Source organism: Phocoena phocoena, chromosome 8, assembly GCF_963924675.1.
Source record: "Phocoena phocoena chromosome 8, mPhoPho1.1, whole genome shotgun sequence".
In the NCBI taxonomy this organism is placed as follows: Eukaryota; Metazoa; Chordata; class Mammalia; order Artiodactyla; family Phocoenidae; genus Phocoena; species Phocoena phocoena.
In genome coordinates, this window is record NC_089226.1 from 104,668,934 (window position 1) to 104,678,718 (window position 9,785).

Sequence of the window (9,785 nt, forward strand, 5' to 3'; positions counted from 1 at the left end):
GGAGAACAAGGAGGAGAGCCAGGGGGCGGGGCAAGGCCAAGCAAAGAGATGAAGTTCTGGGGCAAGCATTTTATTTGTTAATACAAGAATAGAAATTCTGCAATAAATATCATCTAATAAATAACATCTCCAAATAAATAAATATTAATACAACAAACTTAGAGTCATGAGTGGGTGGGGCTGGGGGGCAGGGCCTGGGGGAGCTGCCCCCCCGCACCCCGAAATGCTACTGCAATGTAAACTTTCAGGAAGTTCTGTGGCTGTGGCTATGGCTGCCCTCCCCAGCCTGGGCAACCCACAGATACCCTGGGAAAGGGGGCGGATTGGAGGCACCCTGGGGCTGGCAAGAAAATTCAAGGCAATGTCCTTTTGGTTGCCACCCTGTGCCACCGACTGCCTTGGGGACCCCTGGGTCCAGTCTGTCCCTGCCTCTCTGCTTTCAGTATTACCTCCAATGCAGATCCCACCTCTTCCATTTTTGATCCCATCTCTTCCTGTTTGGACTTGCCACTGTGTTTGTTTCCTGAATCGGATGTATTGAGTTATTTGGGGGTAGGGGAGCAACACCCATCTAAGGAGAGCAGGGCAGCCAAAGGGCTTCACCCCAGAAAGGCACATGCGATGGTGGCCCCCTCCCTGCCCTACAGGCACGCTTCCTGGCAGTGCCACTTGAGGGGCTGGGTGGGCACTGGCAAGTGGTTGGCAGGGAGCAGGAAGCTGTGAGAGCCTTGCACCAACTTGAACCATTGTGGGCTCCCTTGAGCATCACGTCCTGTGGAAATGGGATGGGGCCTATTGCACCTCTTCCCCAGACCCGTAGGACTTAGGGAAGCGGGGAGGGGATGGGCCTTATTGCATCACACCCTCCTCCCAGTCCAGGGAGGGCTAGAGGCTCATGGCTTCTGTCTCCTGGCTCAACAAGTGTTGGTGTACGCCTTTCTCCCTCCCAGAGTGGGAGCAGGGCTTGAAGGGGGAGGGGAAAGAGACCGTGGTGAAGGTCAGGGATCAGAAGCCATGGGCCTCCAGGTGCAGGGTGACCGCGGCTGCCGGAGGCTGCATCTTCTTCTTGAGCCGGTTGAAGTCCTTGGCCGAGCGCCACAGCCAGGTCTGCAGTTCCTTCAGCAGCCAGAAGTCATCCATCTTCTGGAGGAAGTCACTGTGGGCAGGGCCAGGCGTCCAGGTGGGCTCAGTCCCGGGCAGAGGCTGGGGCAGCGGGTAGCCCAGAGCTGCCATGACGCCTGCGATGCTGCCCAGCAGGCCCTGGAGGCTGGTGCAGAAGTGGGCCAGGCTGCGGCGCAGCTCAGCCGTGGCGGCCTGGCGGTTGAGGCCGCGCAGGTAGCACAGGAGGTGGCTGTAGGCCTCGTAGTTCTGGGTCAGCCGCAGTCTGTCGTTGAGGCTTCGCCACACCTCCAGGTTGACAGTGGCCCTGGGCAGAGTCTCCGCCCCGAGCCGAGGTGGGTTGAAGTCAGGCTCGTTGAAAGGGGGGCCCAGGTAATTCAGCTGTGAAAAGGAGAGGGCGATGGGGAGGGAGGGGGGCGGAGAAGCCAGCTCGCCTGCCTGCCGGGAGTACCTGCCCCCAAAGCTGCTATTTCCGGTGTCCCCTGACACGGGCCCCACCTCCACGCTAGGCCTCTCTGTTCTCGGGCCTCCCCTAAGTTAAGTTTCTCCGGGGATGTCATTTGCATGGAGGTGACAGTTGAAGCAGTGGGGGTGATGAGTTCACCTATGGAGACATGCAGGAAGAGAATAACACGCAGGACAAACTCAGGAAGGACGCACTGATTGGCTGAGAGTACCAGCCTTGGGAGAGCGCCCACCGTGGGGGTTGGGACAGAGAGGAAGAGGAGCCATGAGGACCCAGGAGGCCAGGCTGCAGAGGTGAAGGTGGACCAGGAGAGTCAGAGCCAAGGAGAGGAGTTCAAGAAGGCAGCAATGCTCAGCAGTGGGGCTGCAAAACAGAGAGCGAGGAGAATGAACCTTAGAAATGCCATTGGGTTTGGCAAGAAGGAGGTGCCTGACGACCTTGGAGAGAACCGTTCCAGTGGCCTCGGAGCCAGATTGCAGGGGGTTAAGGAGTGAGTGGGTGGAGAGGAAGTGGAGGCAGAGGCTGCAGACCACTCCTTCAAGAGATTTGGCAGCCCGGGGAGAAAAAGGGTCGGGAGCTAGGGGGGTAGCAGTCAAGCAAAGGTTTTCTGGACGGGAAACCAGAGAGGGAAGAGCGGGTGGAAAGGCAGAGGGGCCCGTGAGCATCCAAGCTGCCTTGGGTGGAAAGGCAGAGGGGCTCATGACCATCCGAGCTGCCTTTGCCCCTTGGCACGCATGGTCCACCAGCTGAAGGGCAGGGGACAAGGTACTCACTAAGCCCCCAAAGAAGCGCTCATAGGCGCGAGGCTGCAGAAGGAAGAAAGTGAGGCCATCTCAAGAGTTGGGCAGGAGGAAGGGTATCGAGGACAGTCTGGGGAAGAGGAGAGAGCCTTGCCAAGCCTCCGGGGAGAGGCCTGGGGCCCCGGGAAAGGGCGAGGGAGATGGTTCAGCTGGGAGAGAAAGGGAGAAGCGAGGGGCGAGGCCTGGGATAGGCAAGGGCCCGGGGGAGGTTCCCACGCTGACAAGCACAGAGACAAACTCATTTCCTCGGTGTATCCTGGGGCCGGAGCCAGCTCCCCCCGCCACCCTCCTCCCCTTTCTTTCCCTGGCTCCAAAGTAGGGTCTGGGATGTGGAAGAGGAACACGGGAAGAGGGGCCAGTTCCCCACGGTCCTCGGAACCCTGACCCTCCTGCCTTCCCTCCTGGGCTCTCTGAGCACCTCTGGACCGCCCCCAGATCCTTATGGCACAGGGTCCAACTACACCCTGAACCCCCTGCCACTCCTGGCCTGGGTTCCCTGCAGCCCCCTTCCCCCAAGTCCCCCCTAGGAGGCCCAGCTAGGATGGGAGAGGCAGACAGAAGGGAGGCCCATGGGTCCAGAGCTGCAGGGCCCCAGGTCTGGGGCAGAGACGAGCTGGAACACAGGCACGGGAGGTGGGGCCCCTCCATCCCCACCCAGCCCCACCCATGCGCGAGAGACACCACAACACGGTGTAAACAGAGGAGACTTCCCCGGCCCCCAGGGGGAGGCGGGCGGCTGGGCCGGCAGCCAGCAGGGCGACGGGCCAAGGCGGGTGCGAGGCCTGCCCACATGCCTAGTCCTGGGGCCAGGGATGGGGAGGAGGGGCGCCCTCCCTAAGAGGGAAGGGCGGGTACAGGCCCTCCCCATCACCCCATCATTCACCAGGACCCCCACCGGTGGGCCTCTCTTCCCCCACTCCCATTCTTCACCCAACTCCCAGCCCCTGAGCTGCCCTGGATACTCACATAGGTCCCAGCCAAGCTGCGGAGCTGGTGCTCCAGGTAGCGGGTGAGGTCATAGGTTTTCTGGATGGAGGGGCCAGGCCCCGGGTCCCCTGTGCGGTTGAGGGCTGGCACTGCAGGGAGGTGCCAGAGCACGGTGCACAGGCACGCGAGCATCCCCCACGAGTCCCCTGTGGACAAGACGGCGAGAAGCGTGAGGGTGGCCCGGCCCGGTCAAGGAGGCTAGCTAGCAGCCCCTCAGGTGTCTGTCCCCACCATAGGCTGGGAGGGGGTGAGGGTGTACCACCAGAGGGGAGGTGCGGGGAGTGGAAGAGGGGAGTGTGCCTGGCCTGAGAAAGTGTGTGCACGGAGGCATGTTTGTGTCTGAGGAAGAGGACTTGGCCTGTGTGTCTACCAGGAGGTACTGGAGAGTATTTGTGCGTCCGCTAAGTCGCTCTGTGTGCCGACATGCGTATGTGTGTGTGTGCGCGTGTGTGCACGCGTGTGTGTGTACATGGGGGACCAAGCCAAGGGACTGCGGATCAGAATCAGTATTCCCAGGTTCCAGGTGTACCTTGGCCTCCTCTCCCACCCTCCGGGTCCCACTGCAGCTTAGGGGGAGCCAAGGGGTTGGGAAACAACACATGTCAGATCTTCAAACAGAGAGATGTCAGCCCTGAGAGGGGCGCCCCAGAGGCGGCCAGGAGTGGGAGTTGAGCCAGAGGCAGGACATAGGGTCAAACCACCCGGGTCAGAGGCAAGGTGGAGCTGTGGACCACCAGGGGCGGGCTGAAGGACACGGGGCTGGCTCCGGCAGGCGGTGGTGGGTACATTCTGGGATTTGATTCCCGGGTGTGGAAAGTGTAGGATCGACTTAGATTGAAGGAGGTTTAGTGTCACTCTGAGAGGCTGGCTGCAGCGTGGAGATCTGCCCCATTCTCCTCTAGGGTATTGGATGGGGAAAAGTGTGACCTGAATGAGACCCGGTGATCTGCCTGCAGCAAAGAGAGGGGGCAGGAGGAGGGGAGAGAGAGAGAGAGAGAGAGAGAATATGAGGTATCTGCCGAGTAGGGCTTGTCTGACGATGGTGCTGGAGGATTTGGGCCCCACAGGATACCAGAGGCCAGGGGGGTCAATGCTGTGAGGACAGACTAGGCAGTTGGGAAACATGACTTTCCCAGCTTTTAGGTGAGGTCCAAGGTCAAGAGCACTAGGCCAGGAGTCAGTGGGCATTGGGACTGGCAGTGGCAATGAGGGTTAGGGTAGAGTAAGGCTATAATTGGCATTGAGCTAGGTTAGGTTTACGGACTGGGTTCCTTTCAAAGCTTCAGGTTAGTTTATTGGGATTTGGCTGACTGCGTGTGGTTGAGGTTTGAGTCCAGCTGGGGGATGTGGTTAGGTCTGGGCAGGCAGAGGGTTGGCTGGGGCTAAGGTTTGTGAATTTGTTGATTTAGCTGTCAGATGGGGTGATGCATGGCCTGTCAGCAAGAGTAGGGCTAGTTTGGGCTTTGAGCTTGGGTAGGTGTGAGATCACGAGTGGTTTCTTTCTTCTAGTTTACATTATAGGGCTTCCCTGGTGGCGCAGTGGTTGAGAGTCCGCCTGCCGATGCAGGGGACACGGGTTCGTGCCCTGGTCCGGGAAGATCCCACATGCCGCGGAGCGGCTGGTCCCGTGAGCCATGGCCGCTGAGCCTGCGCGTCTGGAGCCTGTTGCTCCGCAACAGGAGAGGCCACAACAGTGAGAGGCCCGCATACCGCAAAACAAAAAACAAACGACAAAAAAAACCCGTATAGTTTACATTATATACTGTCAAATTTTCTACAATGACATACGTTGCTTTGATAGAAATAAGTTGGATGGGGGTTTAACAATTTGATTGTACTTAAGATAAGTGTGGAGTTAAGAAAGGATTAAGACTAGGTAGGTTTAGACTTAGTCATAACACTGGGTCGGGGCTTTAGAGAGGGTTACAAACGAGGAGGGGTTTAGGAGTCACACTCTATGGAACCTCTCTGAGAGTGCAGAGCTCAGGTGGGAACTCTGGCAATGGCGCAGCTGCTCAGTCCTGACTCTCAGATGCTTTCCTGGCTGGCTTCACTGACAGAATGCAGTAGCAGGGCTGCCACTAGTCTCAGGAACCCTGCCCTCTCGGGTGGAGGGCTCTTGGTTCTAGGCTGTGTGTGTGTGTGTGTGTGTGTGTGTGTGTGTGTGTGAGTGTGCGCCCCACCCATGTGTGTTTTAGGACAGAAAGCAGGATCAGGCTCATAACTGCTCCCTGGGGAGACAGGCTCCCCTTCTCCTCTTCCCCATCTGCAGCCTGTGGCTTCCCTCCCAAACGGTCCCTTCCTCATTCTTCCTTTCCACCCCTAGCTCTTGCTGACTCTCTGAGTTCCTTCCTATTCTCCGTTCTTCACATCCCAACACAATTCCAGGCCCTTCTCTGCTGCCTTCAGCCTGGCTATCTGGCTGAGTCACCTCCAGGATCCTTTGGGTACAATGTGGGGTTAGTTTCAGAGGCTGGAGACCTGCTGAGGTGGGCAGCGGTCCTTGCAGCCTTGAGGTAGCTTTCAGGACTGAGCCTGGTCTCTCGCAGTTAGTGGCAAGGCCGAGGGTCCCAGCTGAAGCAGCAGTTGAGCACTAGGCTCGCCTCTTTAGCCCACACCCTGCTCCGGGCAGCCCTGCTAGCCAGAGTTCTGGGACTGGGCTCTGCCTGGCCCACGGTGGTGCGGGGGGGGTAGCGGGGGTCAGGAACCCAGCTCTGGGCCTTGTTTGCCCCCTCCCCTTCTGGGCCCTGCGGGACATCCCTGGGGAGGATTGGCTCCCTATACAGGGACAGCAGGGGGAGAAGCCTTTGCAAAAACAAGAGCGAAGTCATCTGGGCAGAAAAACTGCTCGTGAAATTAACCAGACAAGGCCGGTGTTTCCAGGAATATTTCAGTTCTGAGGTAACTGTGTCACTGAAGGCTGGGGTGGGGGGGCGGGGGGGAAAGCTGAAGGAGCTTCGGGATTGACCCATGGAGAGAACCAGAAAGAGGGAAGGAGCCTCAGAAATCCAGAGGGAGAAGAGGCCAGGAGAGGAGTAAGGTGACAGGGCTCTACACTCTATTAGGACAGCCTCCACTGTGGGCAAGATGTCCCATATCTTAGGCAGCAAAACTGAAAGCCTTCCGGGGCAGGGAACACCTGTGGTTTAGTCATGAGCACTGGAACTCAGCACAGCTCGCCACTTGCCTGTGTTCCTAGGAGGGCAAGCCCAGTGGGCATCCTGGAGCCCTCACATCCATCCTCCTCTCCAGGCTCATGGTGTGCAGGTGGACCGGCCACCGGGGGGCTGATTCCTGGGCCCCCTCCCGGAGTCCTGGCCCCCCGCCCAGCCCCCGCCCCAGCTCTGCCTCTGGCTGCTGCCCACTGATTGTTTACATCCCGTCTTCCCCTGTGTTTATAAATCCAGCTGAGCACGTGAGGAGCTAATGAGAGCAGCTCACGTTTCCTGCTGCGGCCCCCCACACCCCCCATCCTGGCCCCCGCCCGGGCCAGCCCCTAATTCCATCCAGATCCCTGGGCCCTGGGAACCGAGGCCCCCCCTCATGAACACACACACACACACACACACACACACACACACTCAGCCCACGCAAGCGCATGGCCACCCTGACACGGCTACACAGGCAGGCATACCCGTATACGCGTGTTTAGGCAGCTGCCCCCTCAGCCTGTCTCCCCAGTCTGACCTCACGCAGCGAAGGTAGGGTGCTCAGCAGTGCAAATACGCCAGGGTAGTCAGGGTGGGTAGGACAGGTCAGCCAGGAGACCGTGCACCTGGGATTGGTGGCTAAGAGCCATCAGCCTAACAGGTAGGAGCCGGGGAGGCATCGCAGAGCTCCAGAGGTGCTGGGCTGAATGTGGGAGCCACAGGAAAGGCCAGACCAGGACCGGCATCCTGGTGACCTTGGGTCTGTTGAGGTGCACTGAGGGGACGAGTGGTTTAGGGGGTGGTGGGTCCACTGTGGTGTGAGATCCAGGAAATGGCCCTGGGGGTCACCTCCCAGCCCCCCTTCTCAGGGAAGGGCCCAAAGAAACGGCCCATCTTTCCTTGTCCTCTAGGCTGGCTGCCCTCCCCTCTGTTCCTTCTCTCCCTTCCATCCTCTCCTTGGTTCCCTATCCCCCAGGCAACTGAGAATCGGCTTAGTGAGTGGGTACACAAAGGCCCAGAAGTGAGGAGACCTCACTTTGTCACCAGCTCATCCGGTGACTGGGCTTGTGTGAAGGGGTTGCACTGTGCGTGTGAAATTCCAGACCACGTGATGCTCCACCCCTGCTGTGCTCATCAGCAGCCCCCTCCCTGCCCTTCTCGTCCAGCCTAAACGACCGAAGAAGAAACTGAGGCCCAGGGAAAGAAACAGATGGGCGGGCCAGCCTTCCAGCCTTGTGGAGTCCATTCCCACCCAGGAGTTGGGCTTTTGTTGGAGCCAGAGGGTCCGGATGGTGCTGCAAGAGGACCCTGGGTGGAGCCGGGGAGCTGGGCAGCCAGCAGAAGGCAGGCACAGGGGTAACATGAAGGAAAGAGTCCAGCAATTGTGTGGGTGCGCTTGAAAAGGTGTTGTTATCCAGCGGGTATGGGAGGGGCTCAGAGGGAGCGTGCAGGAGCCAGGGTGTGAATAGGCAGGTGGGATTGTGGGGAGGAATGTGAAGTGTCACTAATGGAGTAGCTGGTGCAGAGGGGTGGTGTGCAGAAGTGTGAACGGGCCCAGCGCAGGGCTCTGCCAGGGGGAGAGGGAGCCATTACATCAGTTGGGAGGAGAGACTTCTGGGGCGGCTGGGTGACAGTTGCTGCCACCTCTGCCTGATGCCCGTTTCCTCCCCTGGTTGAGTGAGTGCCTGGCTCCAGGGCAGCGAGGGTGTCTGAGCCAGTGGGGGGAATGGGTCTGATCTGTCAGGGCGATGTATCCCTGTGTCCTACGGCGGGGGCGGGGGGAACAGTTGTGTGCTCCTGGAGTCGGGAGGGGGTCCGTGGGGACAGTGAAAGCTCAGAGGTGTCAGCCTGTATGGGTCAGGGTCAGAGAGCGCCTGACAGAGGAGTGGGTCCAGTGCCTGCACCCACAGCCTCTCTCCGAGGCTCGGACCGCTCCTGCCGAGCCAAGCCTCCAGCCCCCTCCCCTCCTGGCAGCCCCCTCCTACCCCAGCGGGGAGGGCCAGGCCGGGCGCAGGAGGAAACAGGGACGCGTCCTCTGGGATTGGGAGTCTGGGGAGGGCTTCTGGAGCGCAGTGTGGAGTTGCTGGGAAGGAAGGTAGGGAGAGCAGGGATGAGGGGACTCTGGCGAGGCCCGGGGACTTGGGCTTTCCCTCGAGGGGCTCGGCCCGAGAACCCGGCCGGCCCTCACCCTCGGCGGTGACCTCTCGCTCCCGGCCCCCTCCCCGAAGCGGTGGAGCCTTCCCCCTGTGTGGCCCCCGCGCCCCCGGCCCCGCCCCCGGCCCGCTCCCGCCCGGTCTCTCCCTTCCCGGCGGCGGGGGCGGGGGCGGGGTCCGGGGCGCCGGGCTACGGGCTCGGCCGGGCCGCTGCCCTTTCCCGCGCGTCAATTCCCTGCCCTGCCCGCCCGCCCTCCCGCGGGCCGCCGGGGACGAGCGGCCGCTGCCTCAGCTCCCCGGCCGGTGACAGACTTTCCTGCCCGGTCCGGCCGGGCTGTGCCCGCCCCCCGCACTAATCACTCCCAGGCCACGGCGGGCCGGCCCGGGGGGCTCGCTGCCGCCTCCCGCCCCGCCGCCCGGCCCCTACCTGCCGCCGGCTCCCCCGCTGCGGGCAGCATGGTGGGCTCCGGCCGCGCGGCGCGCAGCGAGGAAGCCGCGACTCCCGCGGCCCGGCCCGGACCAGCCAGGCTCCGCTCTGCCCTCCGCCCTCCTCTCTACTCTCGCCCGCCCTCCTTCCCGCCCTCCCCTCCCGGCGGCCCGGGGAGGGAGAGCGGCGCGGCGCGGCCCGAGGTGTCGGCCTCTCCTCGCCTCCCGCCGGCCCGGCCTCGGGCTCCCCGTGCCTCCCTCCCTCCCTCCCTCCCTCCCTCTTCCTCTCCCGGCCCCCTTCTCCCCGCGCGCCGCGTCTCCCTCCCGCAGCCCCGCTCCCGCCTCGGACGCGCTCTCCCCGACTTTTGCGCGGGGCTCTCTCCTCCGGGATCCCGCGACCCCGCCTCGCCGGGCTCCAGGTGGCCGCCTCCCAGGTCTGCGGGCCGCCGGGGCTCCCCGCCGAGCGGACTCAAGGAATGCCGCGTCCCCGCCCGGCCCCTCTCGAAGGCGCCCGGCCGTGCCTCCCCTGGCCCGAGCCCCGCTGGCGGGGGCAGCGCCCGGCTCCCCGGCCGGGCCCCGGCTCGGGACTCCCAGGGGGAAGGACTGGAACCGGATCTCGCGGCTCCCGGGCGGGGGCGGGGGCCGGGGCCTCGGACGCCTGGCTCCTACCTGCTCGGAGGTCCAT

General features: G+C 62.1%; 1 protein-coding gene across 1 annotated transcript; it reads right to left on the reverse strand.

Moving 5' to 3' along the window:
• Positions 1 to 1,005: 1,005 nt before the first annotated feature.
• Positions 1,006 to 9,785, reverse strand: CLCF1 (cardiotrophin like cytokine factor 1). Its single transcript, XM_065883068.1, has 3 exons — positions 9,770 to 9,785; positions 3,352 to 3,518; positions 1,006 to 1,500 (listed from the first exon to the last, which is right to left on the reverse strand). Exons 1-3 carry the CDS (start codon positions 9,783 to 9,785, stop codon positions 1,006 to 1,008), a joined length of 678 nt encoding a protein of 225 aa, XP_065739140.1.